The sequence below is a fragment of the Macaca fascicularis genome, chromosome 11 (assembly GCF_037993035.2).
Source record: "Macaca fascicularis isolate 582-1 chromosome 11, T2T-MFA8v1.1".
Taxonomy (NCBI): domain Eukaryota; kingdom Metazoa; phylum Chordata; class Mammalia; order Primates; family Cercopithecidae; genus Macaca; species Macaca fascicularis.
The window spans coordinates 37268326-37288162 of NC_088385.1; the positions used below are offsets into that span (position 1 = coordinate 37268326).

The 19837-nt window shown below is 38.0% G+C and overlaps 1 protein-coding gene across 9 annotated transcripts in view; it reads right to left on the reverse strand.

Annotated features, from left to right (window-relative positions):
• The window catches only part of CPNE8 (copine 8), a 240112-nt gene that overhangs the window by 218889 nt on the left and 1386 nt on the right, over nt 1-19837 (reverse strand). For 6 of the 9 annotated variants that reach the window (XR_012419728.1, XM_005570561.5, XM_065524020.2 and 3 more), the window contains exon 1: nt 19616-19770. The exons of the other annotated variants lie outside the window; for them this stretch is intronic. Coding sequence is in view for 5 of the 6 variants with exons in the window: in XM_005570561.5 (XP_005570618.1) it covers nt 19616-19713 (98 nt within the window). In the remaining variant the exon portion in view is untranslated. Of the gene's footprint in view, nt 1-19615; nt 19771-19837 lie in introns of those variants that run through there. 9 annotated transcript variants of the gene reach the window in all.

Genomic DNA, 19837 nt, shown 5'->3' on the forward strand with positions numbered 1-19837 from the left:
TTCATCAATTCTTAGATATTTGGGTTGTTTCTATTTTTGGCTATTATCAATAATACTGCAATGAAGACTTGAACAAGTTTCTATACAGACATATGGCTTCATTTCTCTGGGGTATATACCTAACAGAATTGCTGGGTCCTAATGGTAACACTATTTTTAAAATCTGAAAAAAAAACTGCCAAACTATTTACCAAAGTGACTGCATTACATTACATTCCTACCAGCAATATATAATTGTTCCAATTTCTCCACATCCTCTCCAGTGTTATTGTCAGTCTTTTTTTTTTATAACCGTATAGTGGTATGAAGTAGTCAGTCCACATATCTGATCACCATATGTTTTATCAGTTTGTTTTTTTTTAAGTCTAACATCCATAGTAATTACAGAATGCTCTGGTGTTGATAAAGGGTAAAGATAGTATAACAGTTAGGAGTAGCCACTTCCAGAGCATGAGCTACTGATTAAACTTCCAATGCTAACTCACCACACCCAAAGTATATAGAACTGATTAGGATCCTTGAGATTTAACTCTACAGTCTAACACACACATCTACATGACACTCTCTGCTGAAATATTTTAAAGTAAATTACAGAACAGATATCATCAACCAGAATCAATGAAAAAAACATGAAGAAAATGTAACATACTATTTTAAAATTTTGGCATAAAGGATACTTTCTAAGCTTTATACAAAGCCTAGAGAAAAAATTAATTTATATGATAATGAATGTATTTTAAACTTATATACAGAAAATGATATAATAATTAAACTCAAAATACAACATTTGTTACATATATCATATATAAGAATGTTAAGGCTATAAATATACAAAGCATTCTCTAAATTAATGAGAAAAAAGTATAAGCACCCCAAAAGAAAAATGACTTCAAGAAGTGATTTGGCATTTTATAAGAGGAAGAAATATACTTAGTCACTCACATTTTAAATAAAGTTCATCCTGAATAAATGAGTAATGACATGCAAATAAAATAAATAATAAGATAATACTCTACTATGAGACAGACAAATATTAGCTGCGTGAATAGAACTCATTTAGTTGTAAGTTACAGAAGAAAAGGGAAATTTATGGTGAAAATACAGATATTTTATAGAGCCCAGACTCAGGCATGTAGCTGACCCTGTGAGAAGAACAAAAACAAGGACAGAAACATCAAAACTCTTTTTCTGCATGCATGTATTATCTATTTCAACCTTTTTGAAAAAACTGCTTCCTCTAGTTCTCTGAACTACATGGTGGGAAACATAGATGCTGATATTGTTTGGCTCTATGTCCCCACCCAAATCTCATGTAGAATTGTAATCCTCAATGTTGGAGGAGGGGCTGGGTGGGAGGTGATTGGATCACGGAGGCAGTCCTCCCCCTTCTGTTCTTGTGATAGTGAGTGAGTTCTCAGGAGATCTGGTTGTTTAAAAGTGTGTAGCACTTCCCCCTTCTCTCTCTCTCCTGCTCCACCATGTAAAGACGTGCCTGCCTCCCCTTGTGCCTTCCACCATGATTGAAAGTTTGCGGAGGCCTCCCCAGCTATGCTACCTGTACAGCATACAGAATGGTGAGCCAATTAAATCTCATTTCTTCATAAATTACCCAGTCTCAGGTAGTTCTTTACAGCAATACGAGAACAGGCTAGTATAGATGCCTGGGGTTATTAGCTTCATATTTTATAATTCTGGCACCCAAGAAGAGTCTGTCACGATTTCCCCACTTCATTAACATCACCAGATCTCATGAACTTGTCATCACCTGGTAGGGTGCCACCTCTGAACAGTCATTACAACTGGGAACCACCAGCTCCATCATTTACTAGCTGTGTAAACTAAAACTCTCTAGGCTTCAGTTTTCTTATCTGTGAAAAGGAGATGATCATAGTATCCTACTCATAGAGTTGTTTGAGGAGTAAGTTAGTAAATATAAAGCACTTAGAGCAAACTCAGCATATAGTAAATATTAGAAAAACTACCTAGAGGCAAAGGCAAAGAGAATAATGTAGAGTGGATATGAAATGCCCTAATTAAGTGACAAAGCCCTAAACTGTGATTAAGGAAAAAGGTCAAATTCATTCGAAAACATTCATTCATGCTTTCTTTCAACACAGATGTACTGGGCATGTTATATTATGTGCCAGGCATTACAACAGTAGTGTATGGGAATAGTTAAGCCCTGATCTCAAGTACAATTTGTAGAAGAAAGAAGAGATGTAATGTGAGCCTAAGGCTGCTCCTCCAAGTTCCTTTTGCCTTCTATGAAATTAAAAGGGGCCGAAGAGCCTCCTGGTAAAATGAAAAATGAATCCTCTTGATATCTTTTTAAGTTTATACTGTTGGCCCAGCTGGGGTCTGGTGGAAGGAATATATAATAGGAAACTCTGAGAGGAATTTCTTTACAAAAGAAGGTAGAGTCAGATGGGAGACCCAGATTCAGAGACAAAGACAGGCCCACACAGTCTGGAGCCTGAAACTGTGGGGTGTGTGCCCACAGAGCAAAAAAAGTTGTGAATATATGGATTTAAAGACATGATGACACCTAGGGAGTCTTTAGAAAGGAGGACTCCTGACTGAGACTGAACCTAGAAGGACCACATAGAACCACAAAGATCTGGTAAATCAACAGAGACAAGCACCAGGAGGCAGTGAGCAGAGTTATAGACAGAGTTACAGGGACAGCAGACAGCAAGGCCTCATGCCAGGCCCTTTAGCAAAAGGGCATTACCGCAACTTCCCAGTGGCACTGTCAACAGCGACGTTTTAACAACAGCAGTGAAGGCTCCATGGAGGCAGGCAGATAGGAAGAGGGGTGTATTGAGAACACAGCTGAGATCATTCCCTTGGAGAGATGCTCTCCAGGCAGGGGGTACTAGACCTGCAAAGCAGCAGCTAGTTTCAGGTTTTAATATCTGGAGCCAAAATCCAAGGGAAAAAACTCAACTTCCATCTTACCTAAGTCATTGTAAAAAAAAAATATGAATGGAAATATGCCTTATATACCTCTAAATAAATGCACAGAGATATCTGCTTGGCCTGACCTATAGCTGGGTAAGAAAGTTGGGGTGATTTGTACTTTCTCCTTTGCTCCTTTCAACATAGTTTGGTTTGGTTTTTTTTGTATACTTTTACAATTTTATCTTCATGAAGTGATCCGCATTTCAGCTCACTTGCTAACAGCTAAGTGGACAATGAACTTCCAAATATTTTACACAATTAGCTAGATTAATAGACTATTAATCACTGAATGAAACAGGCTTTGGCAATTGCTTAGCCATGTCTCCTTCATCCTGCCTTTTTACAATTGATTTTTTTTCAACTCAATTAATACCATACTCTTTCTGGCCTTCAAGTCTTCCAGCCATGGTCCCTGTTCATATGTGATACGCTTTTCTTCCACTAGCTTTCCTTTCTTCAACTATATATTGAATAAATAATTATCAAGCACTTTCTATATGCAATACACTGGACTAGAAGCTAAGTGGGATGCAAAGCTGAATAAGACATGATTCTTATCTTATAAGAGTTTATAGTTTAATAGCTATCTGACACTCATTCAAATGTTTATTCAACCAGCATTAGGTTATTAAGTGCCAGATAAAGGATTTGGTGTTGGAGACCATGATATGAACACACTGGTCTCCAGGCCCTAGATTATTTACATTGCATTAAGGGGACAGATTTGTAAACAAATACGTGCAGTGAAATGTGGAATATGCATAATAAATAAATTCACTACAGATTAGAGAAAGGGAGGGGTGGACAATTCAATCTGAAGGATCAGGAAAAGTGTTTATAGTATGAGTGATGCTTGAACTATCGGCAGAGTCCATCAGGTGAGATAACAACGTGAGGCCGAACTGTTCCTACCAGAGAGAACCACAGTGTGAACATCATGGTTTTCTCAGGAAATGCAGGTGTCTGAAGTGACTTAGAGTTTAGGAAAGAGTTTAGAGGCAAAAGGGGAGAAGGGGAGGGTAGTGGGACATGGAGAGACAGAGATGAGGCTGAAAATTTAAGTCGGGGTTTGCAAGATCCTGATGACTTATTATACAGGCAACTAGAGGGTCTTAAACAAGGGAGTAATAGTGTGGTGTCATTTGCCCTTTTTGCATACAACTCTACCAGCTCAAAGTAGAGGATTCCTGGCGAAGAGGAGGAGGCTGGCCAGAGATTGTGAGGCTGGAAGAATCAAGGAACTAGTGCATAGTCTTTGCATGGGTTAGACTGGCCTGGACCTAGTTAGCAGAATGGTCAGCCATGTGAAAGAGACAATATGGAAGTAGAAGGAATGGGAGGGTGAGGCCTGAGGCTCAACTGACAGAAGTTTTACTGGGGTATTGGGGGCTAGAGAAAATGATGGGGAGAACTTAGTCCCTTGTAGGAAAGCAACCTAAAATTTTCAGGAGCGTCCAGAAGTAGTTGGCAAAACCTCTGAAGCAATTTTGATGGTGCTTCTTGTTGACAATAGCTGGTTTAGACCATGCTGTCAAAATGAAAATGACACAACCCCACAATAGTTGCATTTTTTAAATCACAGCATTTTATATATGTGCTGGAAATTATTCATCAGTCATCATCATCATCATCTTGTATTACCATTTATTGACCTCACTGAAACAAAGTGGCTTTATAATTTTTTTTTTTCTAATTTTATAGTTATAGCCACTAATGAGGTATGTTTCTCTGGAAATACTTGATGTAATCAGGGATGACAACATTTTAGGCTAAATATAATCAACTGAGCACTTAGATACTACAGCTGTTGCAAGCGCTTAGGAAATTACTTAGGCTATCCAAAGAAACTTTATAGCCAGACAAATGTAGGAAAGACATGATTTATGGATAGTGAGTTGACTTAAGTAAACTTGCTCATTTTTAACTTGAACATGTGTAAACAAGTTCTGTCTTTTCCTTTTTTAATAGAAAGCATTGTTTTCCATCTTCTCATCCTTGACACTTTTCTTCAGTTGGATTTTGGCTTTTCTAAAATTTTGTTTTGCATTATGTGGCACAAAATTTAAATTAGTGATAAAAAATACACAGTCTGGAAGAAGTACATTGGCACATAAACAAATTTTTGCTTCCTCAAGTGGCCAGGCCACCAAACAGCTCTTCTTACCCTAGATTATACCCAAGTGAAACCATCATGTGCTGCTGCACTTTATTAGTTCACCAAGTACTTTAATAAATATTATTCCCCAAGACAAAAATTTTCCTTGAGTAAAAGATATGTTTACTTATTTTTCTACTTAGGTATTTTATATAGGATATCACACATGCAAATTATATTCTTTTTTGCATTGTATTCATGCCCAGATTAAGCAAATTATCTGTTAACATTTATATATATATATATATATATGTATTTTTTTTTTTTTTGAGAGAGAGAGTCTCACCCTGTCACCCAACCTGGAGTGCAGTGGCATAGTTTCAGGTCACTGCAACTTCTGCCTTATGGGTTGAAGAGATTCTCCTGCCTTGTCCTGCCAAGTATCTGGGATTATGGGCCGCTACCACCATACCTGGCTGACTTTTGTATTTTTTAGTAGAGATGGGGTTTTACCCTGTTGTCCAGGCTGATTTCAAACTCCCAACGTCAAATGATCCACCCACCTCGGTCTCCCAAAGTGCTGGAATTATAGGCATGAGCCACTGCACCTGGCCAAATTATCTGTCAATATTTAGCAGGTACTGTGGCCACTTCTAAAATTAGCTTTGCTCTGCTTGAGGACAATGTGTTTTAATTTAAATTTATTTGTTTATCATTTCTTCACAAATAAAACTTTGTAGAACATTATATAAACAAAGATTAAATAATTCTATTTTTACTGAATAGCAAAATCAGGCATTTTAATGTTTTCACTATGTGGATAAACTAATTTTTTTTTTTTTTTTTTTTTTTTTTGAGATGGAGTTTTCACTCTTGTTGCCCAGGCTGGAATGCAATGGCACGAACTCGGCTCACCACAACCTCCGCTTCCCAGGTTCAAGTGATTCTCCTGCCTCAGCCTCTCTAGTAGCTGGGATTACAGGCAGGCGTCAACCACACTGGGCTAATTTTGTACTTTCAGTAGAGACAGGGTTCCTCCATATTGGTCAGGCTGGTCTCAAACTCCCAACCTCATGTGATCTGCCCGCCTCAGCCTCCCAAAGTGCTGGGATTACAGGCATGAGCCACCTCGCCTGGGAAATATAAACTAATATTTTTAAGGGTATAAACATATTCAAATTTATAGATATCCACATTCATTCTTCCAATCTATCAAGTGGCAAACATTTACTGAAAACCTTTCATGTGCAAAGCACAAAATCTGGTTTTGCAATAATCAATGATAAAACAAATAGGTATGTTTAAACTTGGTTGGGGAGACAGGCGTGCAAAAACCTAAAAATTTTTAAGTCAAAATAGAACAAAAAGAATGCACAAGAAATGTTGTCTGGGAACTCCAAGGAAGCAACAATTAATTTCAATTTCAAGAATCTAGTAAAATAACACAAATTGCACTGAGTGAGGTAAATCTTGACAACCAAGCAAGGAGAGCTGCAAATAGGGGAAAGGCTTCTCAGGCTGTAGGAAAGTACCAACAAGGGTGGGGAAAGGGAAGATACAAAGGAATGTGGGAATTAACACCTAGTCCACTTTGGCTGGTGCTCATGTCTGAGATGATACTGGGAAAGGAATCTGGGCAGGATGAGTAAGTACTCTGAACACATGCTGGTGTACTTGGACTTTACTCTGTAAACAAAGGGGACACGTTGAAACAGTGGAAGTTTCTGCAAAGAAAAATCATGTAATTCAACCTTGGTTTACAAAGCTAACTAAACATGTGAAGCTCACTACATATGTGAAGAAGAGGAAAAATGGTTACTTCTTGAACCAGAGTGGAGATAGCAGAAATGGAAAGGAGGTGACCGACACTTTGGAGAACGGAACAAGCAAGTCTTGGTGACTGATAATGTGATTTTAAAAGTACTGAAACCATTCATAAAGCTTATGAAATATAGTAAGTCAAGCATTATAATGGTAGGGAAGTAATAGCATACATGACTCATAGTATTGGCTTATTTCATTTTGAAAGTCAACTGTTCCAGAAAGCCTAGTTAGCCCACACTCGGTGACAACTGATCAGAGGAAGCACACAAGACCGAATCCATCTGACATCTTTACTAAAAACTCTCTATTTGACAAAGAGACATAAATGATTTTTTTAAAGTAACATATTAGAAAAGTAAATTACTGAAAAGGCACAGATATCTATTCATATCAAACACTCTTCATTTCCATGAATACAATTTGTTATAGATTTCCGTTGAGAGAAAAAACTAGAACAGCAACAGCAGAACTTGACAACTCTTGGGGAGAATATTAAGGAAAATGAGGACGTTGAAATAGCAAGTAGTTGGTATTAGAAATAATCTATCACAATAGTTCTTTAAAAAAAAAAAAAACCTTAGACACTGGAATTAGAGCCTACATTTTTAAAGTCTCATGATCACACAAAGGTTTAAGAGCCTATGTCTAGAAAATCAAGTGTAATATGGCAACAAAGTTAAACTGTTTGGAGGAAATTAAGGTTTTCTAAATATATATTAATACTGTCAGAGGTGTCTGAACCAGAGCAACTCCATCTTGAATAGGGGCTGGGTAAAATAAGGCTGAGACCTCCTGGGCTGCATTGCCAAGAGGTTAAGGCATTTAGTCACAGAATAAGATAGAAGGTCAGCACAAGATACAGGTCATAAAGACCTTGCTGATAAAACAAGCTGTCATAATGAAGCTAACCAAAGCCCACCAAAACCAACATGGCAATGAGAGTGGCTTCTGGTCATCCTCACTACTACACTCCCACCAGCGCCATCACAGTTTACAAATGCCATGGTAACCTCAGAAAGTTACCCTATATATTCTAAAAAGGGAGGCATGAATAATCCCCCCCCTTTTTAGCATATAATCAAGAAATAACCATAAAAATGGGCAACCGGCTGCCCTGGTGCTGCTCTGCCTATGGAGTAGCCCTTCTTTTAGTCCTTAACTTTCTTAATAAACTTGCTTTCACTTTACTGTATAGACTCACCCTGAATTCTTTCTTGCACGAGATCCAAGAACCCTCTCTTGGTGTCTGGGTTGGGACCCCTTTCCAGTAACAATACTACTCCTTTCCCTATTACTTTTTCTTCACAAACCTTCTTTATTTAAAAAACTCAAATATAATAAATTTTACTCTATATCTGTACTTGTTGTTCTGATTAAAATTAAAATTCATACATCAATATCATTTTAAATACACTAGAGGAATTGTCTATTTAAAGACATTCTGAGATAAATATTTTGAAAGTAAAATATCCTTTTTTGTTTGTTTTATTAAACATAAATTATCACCACCTGGTTTAGCTGGTTTACAATGGGCTTTGACAATCACATTATTTCCTTAAACTGGAGTATGTCTCCATTTTATTTCAAGGTCCTGCTTCTCCAATCATAAAATTATGAACCTCCAAGTAATATCATAGGTCATCTTGACCAGAGACCCAACCTTTCTATAGGATCTAAGATCCAATGAAGTGGAATGATTGTCAAAGGTCACAGAGCTAGTTCCAGAAACAGACCAGATGCTGTTTCTTTGCTGAAGTGTTCCACAAGGAAGCAAGATGCCATATATATGACATTCCAATGGCACAGTGATTTAAGTGAAACAAAGAAATTAAAGCCATTATAAGACACATCTTAAGTTAAAAAATCAATCATCTTTTAGGTAGCATATTTCAAATTTTTCCCAAAAAAAAATTTTTAATTTACTGATTTGAATTATCAATTAAGAGAGAAGTTCACTAGTAACCTGATATTGATTATGTCTCCTTTCCTCAATGCCTACAAGGGGCTTTGGATGAAACCACTGGCATAAAAATCAATTGTAATCAACTTTCTAATATCTCTGTTTCCATAATTAATTTGAGAGTGGAGATACCAAGATAAGTCAGATAATAAGCTACATCTAAAATCGTAGGTAATTGAGATGGGTTTAGCAAATACATTTATTATTCTGGTGTAGTTCTCACATTAGTCTTGCTTGCTCTCACTCTAGCGCACGCTCTCTCTCTCTCTCTCTCTCTCTCTCTCTCTCTCTCTCTCTCTCATATTCTTTGCTTATAGCTTGGAAACATGAAAACCTATTTAAGACATTAATGAATAATGTTTGTGTTACTTTCAATTACCTGAAAAATCCACAAATAGTAGTACATTTAGATAAAAGAGTGCTCCTTTATAGGAGTACATTTAGATAAAACAGGTTTGTAGGAATGCTCAGAGTTATAGGAGATGGATGCAATAAGGATCTGCAGACAGTGAAACAATTTTATTTCTCAAAATGATTATAAAACCACTATTATGCTAAGGCGGAGATATGTGTTGGTTTCAACCAGTAATGGCAATTATAATCATATCTCTGGTTCATTACACTCTCTGACATTTGAGATCATTCTTAATAAAATTAATGTGTCACTTGTTACTTATTTTACATACACACAGAGAGAGAGAGAGCATGAAGCTAATTAGCAAGGTAAGAAAAAATTGACTTTTACAAACTCATGCCACAATTCATATAGCTCAGAACAATGTACTGACATTGTTAATATCTAAGTAGTTATTTTATTTACATAAAATTCTGAAGAATGAATTTGTCATAAAGGGAAACTCTGGAATTAAGTATTAGTGAAAAACTAGCAAGTTAAACGGTGACTTTCCCAGTACTAAGAAAGCACTGGACTGAAATGGTAGGGCCTGAGGTCAATTCTCAACTCCACTGGTAAATTCAAATGTCACAAAGTCAATTCAATGAACTTTTCTTACTTTTCATTTGCCCAGTCCATCACCTCTCTCTAGTATTTAGTTTTCATCTCACCCTGCCTGCTGATTTCTAGCTAAATAGTCTTCTCATTACTTAATTTCCCACATCTTCATTAGGTAACTCAGCACCAGAAAAAGATAAGAATCAATACTGGAAATAAAACATCACATGGTTAAAGTTTTATGCCACTCCTGTGAATTTCTCTACTCAAAGCTCTCAACAGTAGGGAACAGAAAAACAGGAAAGAATTCTGTATTTTGCATCCTCTGAGAAATATTTCCTTTGTGGTAGAATAGTGTTGATATCATCTATTATAATTGCGTCTCCTAAGCTTTATAATTTTTTTTTAGTTACTAACACACTGATATTGACAGAAAAGAGTTCCACTCTTCAAGCCTACAATAAAGAATTTATGGAAGAACAACATAATATAGCTAATGGTCATAAGCATATGCTTAGGAATTAGACATATATGGATTAGGAACTCACCTTTGCCACTTACTAGATATGTGACTCCGACCAAACTACTTATACTCTCTCTAAACCTCAATTTCTTCACTTGTAAAACAGGACATAACATCACCTCTTTTCAGAATGGCAAAGATTGAATTAGCCCACATTAACCACTGTATACATTGTCTGACAAAGAGTTAGATTTTGAGATTAATTTTTAAAAAAAAAGATGGCAAATGTCCAAAAGTTGCATGCTTCTTGGCCTCATTGAAACAGCTTATATTTGAATTCCTTTACTGTCTAATAAATAGAAATATTTGCTGGGAACTATCAATGATATTTTGTTTCTTCAGAGTTTCAGAAAATCAGCTGACAATTCCCTCAGAAGGTCTGGAGCATTATTCTTCACAGAATAAACCTGACAAAAAAACCTCACAATTTGAACAAGAATGTCTGGTAGCTAATGGTCCTGGCTGGAGAGGCATTAACACTGAAAGATGTCATTAAGTTTGCCAACATTAAGGTATCGTGTATCAGGGAGTGAACATAGGTCCCTGGGGCAGGCATCTTTTAAATACATCCTATTTTATTAGGGACAATAAATACTTGCCTTCCCTCAGCCTGTGTTGGCAACTACTGCAGTATCTGTTTTATCATGTCCAACACAAAAGAGCTGTCTTAAATATCAGCCCATTGATTTTGTTGGGCAGATACAAGAACGTTCTTTGGTTCTAAAACTTGATTATTATAGCAGACTACCTCCTACCTGTCAAATCCCACATGACCGATTGTGTCTTGGCAGAAGTGGGCCTATGGGGTGGAATCTGTAGAAACTGAGTGTGCATTTATAAATCCACACTACTCTAACGACTGTTTTATTCTACACTCTCTCCACATTGAATTAATCAGCATGGGATAACATGCAGCTTTATCACCGTCACCTTGGTTCTATGTTTCTATGACTCCCCAAATTGACTGTAAATTTTCCAAAGTACAGATACCTTATTCTATGTTGTGTGTGCCACACAGTAAAATGCTGAAGAAACTGGGATAAGACTAGTAGCTACTTAGCGCTTTTCTTGTGACAGGCTGGACATTGTACAGACTTTATTTCATTTACTTATCCAACAACCTTGAAATTTTGGTTTTTAAATCATTTCTATGTTACAGATTAGGAAATGAGGTTCCAAAAGTTTAAACAGGTTACCCAAAATAACATTCCAAAAAGGGATAAAAATGAGATTTAAAGACATCTGTCTGATTTCTAATTCCATTTTCTTGCTGCTATACTCTGCTGCCTCAAATTCTCATTAATCTCTAAATGCAACGTTCTTACGGTAATAAAAGTATTTAGAAAAGTGCAGCCAGTAGCTTAGCCTTGATTCTGCGTACTTAAATAGGAATGGGATGGAAGTAACCAAAACAAGCTAAATAATTTAAATAAATATAGTACAACCATATAATAGAATACTGCACAGACATGGAAGGTTATGTTTCCAAAGACTAATAGCAACAACATATTCATGATATAATATTAATAGAAAAGTACAGAAGAAATATTGTATAGAGTATACAATTATATTCTATATTATATACACACAATTAATATATTACATATTGTATTATATATTATATATGTGTGTATATATTAATATACACAGAGAGAGAATATAAATGTGATGCTATATATGAGACAGAAATGAACCCATTTGCTCATAGTCTGATGGAATAGTGAAGGATTTTAATTTTTTTATTATCCTTTTGTAATCATCAAGTGCTTAACTAATGTCACAGCAGTGTTTTATCTCACTTACATGTATTAACTTACTTAATCCTCAAAGAAACTATAAGAAGTAGGGGCTACTATTATCCCCACTTTACAGATAAGGAAACTGAGGAACAGATGTTTCAGAGATATTAAGTGGTAGAGCTAATCTACCCCTACACCACATTCCTCAACGCTAAACAAAACTGGCTTTCAAACAGGCTAAGAACTGGATGAAATCTCTTTGAAAGGAATTGTATTTCTTCTCAGCCTTGAGTAAACTCAAATAGGGGATGTAGGCTTCTGCCTGTTACAACACAAATAACAGACCTAAAGGAGCACAGCTATTACCACCCTCTCCTGTGGGATCCTGTCCTTTAAACTGCTTCTAGACTAGCATTCTCCACATACCAGGGCTGTTTTGGAACCCCTCAGGCCCCGAATGCTAAAAAACACAAGCAGACTAAAATATTGGTGGAACAACAATGTTAAATAAGGTGTTTCTCTGAAAAAAAAATATATATATACCAGGGCAACTCTCACATTAAGACTTCAACGCCACAGTTCAGAAAGTTCCCAGGACAAATTTTACTGAAACTCTGGGGCTAAGACAAACCTAAATGTGATCAAAAAAGGCACTATGGGATGACTACAATCTTGAACCGCAGGATCTCAGCAGCTACAGAGACAGAATAGGATGTTACGGCCTACAACAACTTTGCCCTCCGTCTACCTGTCATATGGCTCATTCACAGCACAGCAGGCAGTCTAATCTCCCTAGCTTATATAACTTAATTTATCAGCTAACAACATCATTTGACAACCTATTTACATAGTACCTTCAAATTTTTTGTCTGACTAAAGAAAGGTAAAGTGTGCTAAGAGATGAACCAATGTGGACTAAGGTAGAGCCTCCAACTGTTGTGTTTGAACACTTTGATTCCTTTCACCACAGATCATTAGAACAGCACAGGTATCTACCTGAAACAGCCAACTCCAAAAAGGCTCAGACGCTCTCTCTCGGAATGTAACTTTGTTTTCGCAGGTGGTCAGTTAATAACTAAGTGTAGCTGGACTTGTAACATGTAAACTTGCAAAGGATATGCCACCAGTGGATTGAGAAACAGGGAAAGAAAAATACAACTTCAAAGTAAGAGAAGAATAAAGGTGTAGAGAGGACCACATGAAAAGCAGAGGGAGAAATTTAAAAGTATATAAGTTCCTACTGCAATATAATTGCTATCACAACTTTTATGGATTATAAAATCATACAACCCCACTTACTGCAGTAGAGAAGGAAGACCAGAGATAGTGCTGAACTTGACACTACCACTTCTAATACTGAAAATCTAACAACAGTGTTATGAACTGAATGTTTGTGTCGCCCCAAAATTCATATGTTGATATCCTAACCCCCGATGTGATGATATTAGGAGGTTGGGCCTTTGGGAGATGATTAGGCCATGATGATGGTGCCCTTATGAATGGGAATAGTGTCCTAATGAAAGGAACCCCAGAGAGCTCTCTCTCTCTCTGTAGGCCATGTGAAAGTGAGAAGTTGGCAGCCAGTAACCTGAAAAAAAGCTCTCACCAGAACCTGACTATGTAGGCACCCTGATTGCAGACATCCATCCTCGAGAACTGTGAGAAATAAATGTATGATGTTAATAAGTCACCTCATCTCTGGTACTTTATTATAATAGCCAGAACTGAACCAGACAAACAACAATAATTTTCTTTTATATATATTTTTTATAAAAAGTCCAGAAACAGTGATGTGCAAGTATATATTTTAAAACAGGCTCCCCAATAAAAAGCTGAATGTGTGTCTGTGTACAAAATTTGTTATATTTTACTGATATGTAGAGTATGTAGCTTGGCACACAATCTACAAATAGTAAGTTACATATAGTACTTCTATTATAAACTCCATAGAGCCAACTGATACCCACAGAATGCTTTCTTAAGTATAGATGACAAAAGGGTAAGTCAAGCACTGATTTGCTGTGTTTGCCAATTTCCATGGTGTAAATATTCCCACTATGGCTGATTTCAAGCTGCCAAGGTGGCATACATGAATTGGGAAGAGAACAGAAGCACACCACTGAAGAATACTTTCAACGCACAGATTAAAAAATAGAGAATAGATGATTATAAAAAAAAATAGATGACAGTAAAATGTAGTAAAGCAATTAGGAAGTTATAACCTTTCAGCATTTCTTACATTTATTTTTAATATAATTTAATATTGTTTATACAATTCAACTTTTAATGGTCACTTTACAACTGACTTACAAATTTCTGTTCCCAAACCCATTTAAGCTCCAGCACACCATCAAAAAGTATCTTCCTAACACCCTAGTAGGGTGGGTATTACTAACTCAGATCAAGGACTATAGTCAGAGTCACTTACTCATGAAACCAGGAGATTAAAAGAATTAGTGTGTATAACCAGCACAGGGTGAACTTGTTAAGAGCTCAGATTCCTGGGTCCCATCTCTGGAGACTTTGATTCAATAGATCTGCTATGGGACCTAAGAATGATATTTTAACAGGAGAAACCCCCCTCCCCACATTAGACAATTTGGCTATAGAACTACAGCATCAAACATTTACTAACTACATATTCTGTGCCAAGCTCAGAATACAGTACATGGACATGAAAGAGACAAAACTTGTCCTCAAGGAGAGTAGAAAGACTAAGATTTGTAATATACCTATGACACTGGCACACCCCGGCTACTTTGGGACTAATCCAACTTAGGAGCACAGCCTAATTCAGAAAAGAAGAGGAAGGGAGGTAGGGCAGGGCAAAGAGCAGCACCTGTGTAGCCACAAAAGCAGAAGGAGTTTGGTTGTCTAGGATGAACGCTCACACTTTGGGACTGTACCTTTTAGGAGTATTTTTTAGTCGTATTTATCTGGTATGCATTTTGGTCTATGGCAAGCACCTGTTTATTAGACTATATATAGTTGCTGGGTTCATGCAAGGAGTGATGGGAGATGAGGCAATAGACTTATACCAGGTCAGGAAGGGCTTTTTAGAATGCCTAGCACAAAGTAGGTACTCAAGCCTTTTCCACTTCATAGTCTTCCTTCCACTTTAATGTTTAAAGTCAGTATTGGCCGGGGGGCAGTGGCTCAGGCCTGTAATCCCAGCATTTTGGGAAGCCAAAGTGAGTGGATCACTTGAGGTCAAGAGTTCCAGACCAGCATGGTGAAATCCCATCTCCACTAAGAATACAAAAATTAGCTGGGCACGGTGGTAGGCACCTGTAATCTCAGCCACTCGAGAGGCTGAGGCAGGAGAATCACCTGAACCCGGGAAGTGGAGGTTGCAGTGAGCAAAGATCACACCACTGCACTCCAGCCTGGGCCACGGAGTGAGATTCCATCTCAAATAAAAAAATAGTCAGTATTATCACCATTATAGGATTATTTCTGTGACAGGATGTACATTTGATACCTAACATACAAAGTCGAGAAATACACAATATTCTCACTGCTTTTATAATTGATAAGCTTACTTCTCAATCAGAGAAAATGGCGAAAATCAGTGAAATAGTGCAACAAATCAAGGACCCAAGGAAAACAGGAGATTACCGCATATTAGTTTTCCCAGTGAGTTTACCTAATTCTATAGTAATAAGCTTTCAGAACAAAATGGAAATATTACCTTAGTTTATCTCTCAAGGTTGTATCATTTCAGCTACAGGCATTTTTAGTTAATTAAGTAAGCTAATTAATTTAAAAATCTACAAATTTACACAATAAAGGAAAATGAATGCAAGAAGAGCCAGACAATGGGTAGAAGAGGAAGGAAGTCAAACAGCAGGAGCTTGCCTCTGTATAAATACATATAGAAAAGGGTACCTCCCACCCCCTTAACACACCAAATTTATAGCCACTACAAAACTTCCATGTACATTGTCCCTTCCCTGATCCAAACCATGCCTATCCAGCTTGTCTCTGCCCAAGCCCCATCTCCCCTTTGTAATATATTCCAAGCACCCTATTCCACAATGGTCCTTTCCCTCCTCATGCATGAGCCTCATCTTTGAATTTAGCCCTGTTACCATATCTTATGTAATGTTTATCTCCCAATCAGATTTTACATTTTCAGAGAAGAGAATGTCTTTTGCATTTCTCATAGACCCTAGCATAAACATAGACATATAAAAGGCACTCAGACACTTGATGAATAAACAGACTAAATTATTTCCATGAATTATATTCAAGCTTCAATTGTTGATCTTTTTCACCTTCCCCAAAATGCAGATAAAAACTTCGCCATAAAGCTTTTAATGATAGGGGACAGTGAAAGGAGGTGAAAGAAAGAAAGGAAAAGAAGAAAAGGAAAGAAAAAAGAAAAGGAAAGGAAAGAGAAAGAGAAAGAAAGAAAGAAAGAAAGAAAGAAAGAAAGAAAGAAAGAAAGAAAGAAAGAAAGAAAGAAAGAAAGAAAGAAAGAAAGAAAGAAAAGATAAAAGAAAGAGAGAGAGAGAAAGAAAGAAAAGAAAGGAGAGAGAGAAAGAAAGAATGAGAAAGAAAGAACCTATTCAAATCTGAGCTGCTTTTGAAGTGTCGGCAAATCCTCAGTCTCTGGTATAGTAAGGCAAGGGAATTCCTTACTCTGCCTGCCCATAGTAAAGCTTAGAGGCCTTCAACTGTGCCTTGTTGCTAAGTGAAATCCCCACAAACTTAATACAAAACATGTTCTTGATGCACATTAAAGAAGATAGAGAAAGAGGGAACAGGTATCCCAATGCTGGTTCTATCCCTGTGTTATTTAACCAACTTATTGAAGTTCAAAAGAGAAAGACTTTTACAGAATTCCATACCTGAATCATATATAACACATTTATTCAACAAATGTTATTTCCAATATTATAATAATAGCTAACATTTTTGAAAACATGTTTTTGTTTCATGCATTGTGTAAGTGCTTTCACACATCACCTTGATAACACTCTATATAAGGAAAATACCATAATTATTCTTATTTTTGGAGATAAGAATGCTTAGACAGACTGAATAAGAACTTACTCCAAGATAGCAAGAACAAGTCACAAAGCTAGAATTTTTACTTAGGTCTCTGATGCCAAAGCCCAAACTAAATCACCTTCTATGGTTACAAGATCCAACAATACTCAAATATTTTTATTTTTGAATTTTAATGTATTAAAAATAAATTTAATCCACCTTTTCAGGAACTATTCCTGAACCTATTCCAAAGGCACTAACTTGGGTATTTAATTATGTTTCTGTTTGCCCAAAAGATGCTTTTTATCTCAAACTTATAGTAAATAGTAAGCTGAGTCAGAAGCAACTCAAACAATAGACTAAGCACTAGTGGCCCTGGCAGAGATGCTTGACACTAAGTATTTGCATTCTCTTTCAGGAATTTTTTTTTTCCTATTAGAAATCTTAAAAATTAAAAATAAAATGTCAAAGCAATGTTATGAAAAAAAGCTGGAACAAGGGATTTCCAGGTGCCGAGGCAGCAAACTGAAACAAATTGCCCAGCACACTCACAGAAAACATGCATCAAAAAAGGGGCTCCATTAAACGTGGGCCCTACTGGCAGAATGACCAGTTTAGATAAAATTTCCCTTAAAAAGCTCATGGAAAAATTCAGATTTGATTGACAATATTCTTTTATGTTCATTCCAAGTATAGGCCACATGCCATTTAGACTTTGCAGACTGTTGAGTAGAGGATAAGAACTCTTAGTAATGCTATTATTCCAGGACTTTTGGCTATCCATTATCTGTATATATCAATAACTTCCCTCTAACATCCAAAACCAGCTTCAGAGAAAAGAAAAAGTCCTGTGAATTCTCTAAAGAGTTTTCCATACAGCTTCACCTGTTCCATTGACAGAAAAATCTCAGGCAGCACTTAAAACAGTGACAGCAATAAGGCAAGAGCTTAATGTTAGCTATCATTATCAGCATGATTATTTCCATAGTACCAGATCAGTCTTAAGAGGCGGCAGAGCAAACAATCAGGTGATAGTTTCAGGGCTAAAGGCTGTCCTCTACCCTCAAATAATACTTCTACTAGGGTTGCTGGTGCTCGAATTTCCACCCCCAGAAAAGAATTTCTTTGGCTTTAGGGTCAGTTTGTGAAAATGCAATGTCAAGATTGATGGAATTTTAAACTTATTTACATCAAGATTACCCAAATTTATTAGATTTCTTCAAGGCAAGTTTGCTAAGGAAAGGAAAGGGAGGATTTGAGGGCATAAAAACAATCTTACGGCAAAAATAGATAAATGAGGAGGCAGTTTTCCAGTGAGACAGACCCAATTATGCAAACAAGGGAGTGGGCTTTAGGGTCAATATTAATTCGCAAACTAGTGGCCAATACCAATTTAGCACCGTCGCTTATCTCCTTCTCAAAATCGTCTACAATATAGCAGTGATGTTGCTTTATTTACAGGGCAACTAACCGGAAGAACGTCAGGACAACGAGTTTGCAATTTACAGTCTCTGGACAGGGTTGAAAGTCAGCTTTTTTTTTTTTCCTTTTTTTAATTTTTTTAATTTTTTATTTTATTTTATTTTATTTTATTTTATTTTATTTTATTTATTTATTTTTGAGATGGAGTCTTGCAATGTCGCCCAGGCTGGAGTGCAGTGACGCGATCTCGGCTCACTACAACCTCCACCTCCCGGGTTCAAGCGAGTCTCCTGTCTCAGCCTCCCAAGTAGCTGGGACTACAAGTGCCCGCCACCACGCCCAGCTAATTTTCGTATTTTCAGTTAAGACGGGGGTTTCACCATATTGGCCAGGCTGGTCTCGAACTCCTGACCTCGTGATCCGCCCGCCTCGGCCTCTCAAGGTGCTGGGAATACAGGCGTGAGCCACCGCGCCCGGCCGAGAGTCAGTTATTACAAGCACTCAAATGTGTCTGGGCCCGAAAACAAAACAAAACAAAGTCGTGACTTCCCAGATCTTAGGTAAGGCATACATTCGTCTGCAAGGAGGGCCGAAATTTCTACCTATCAGGCAAAAGGCAAAAAGCCCGGAAGGGTGGGGGAGAAGCAAGCTGGATGGCTCCAGGAAGTGGGTGGGGAGAAAGCTGCCGAGGTTGGAGCCAACCCTAGCAACAGAAGGTTCGCACACGCCTAGCAGAGGGAGTCCCGGGCCGAAGCGTGCAGCGGTCACGAGCGCTTTTGGCAGTGCTGTCCCCTTCGATTCCGATCATGAGGCAACCATCTAGCCCGGGTTTGGGACGGAAAACAGGCTTGTAAATTGGGCGGCGGCCGGTGTTCTCGCAGCTGAGTCACAGCCCAGCCAACTTTTACAGCGTTTCCCAGAAAGAAAATAAAAAGTCCCAGTCCCGGAGCCCACCACTCGCTTCTAATTCCCACTCCCCTGTGTCACCTGACCCAGGATAACTCCAGCCCCACTGCTGAGATATTTCCCACTCATGGGGCAACTTCTCGCCAGCGCAAAGCCTCGTGGTACCCCGAGCGCTCTCCAAGTGCTACCAACCCCGCAGATAGGAGAGCAGGAGGGAGGCGAAGGGCTGCGTCCTCACCTGCAGGACACGGACACCTCCACTCGCGTGGCCGGGATGGCAGCGCTCAGCTGGTTCAAGTCCCCGATGCCCGCAGTGCTGGTGTAGCGGCTGTCCATATTGGGAGGAGGCGCCTTGGACTTGTCCGGCGCTCACAACCAGAGCTCGGGAGGACTGAGGGCTAGCTCCCGTCAGGCTGGGATGGGGGTTGAGGGTGGAGGCAGAAGAAGGAGGCGGAGGCAG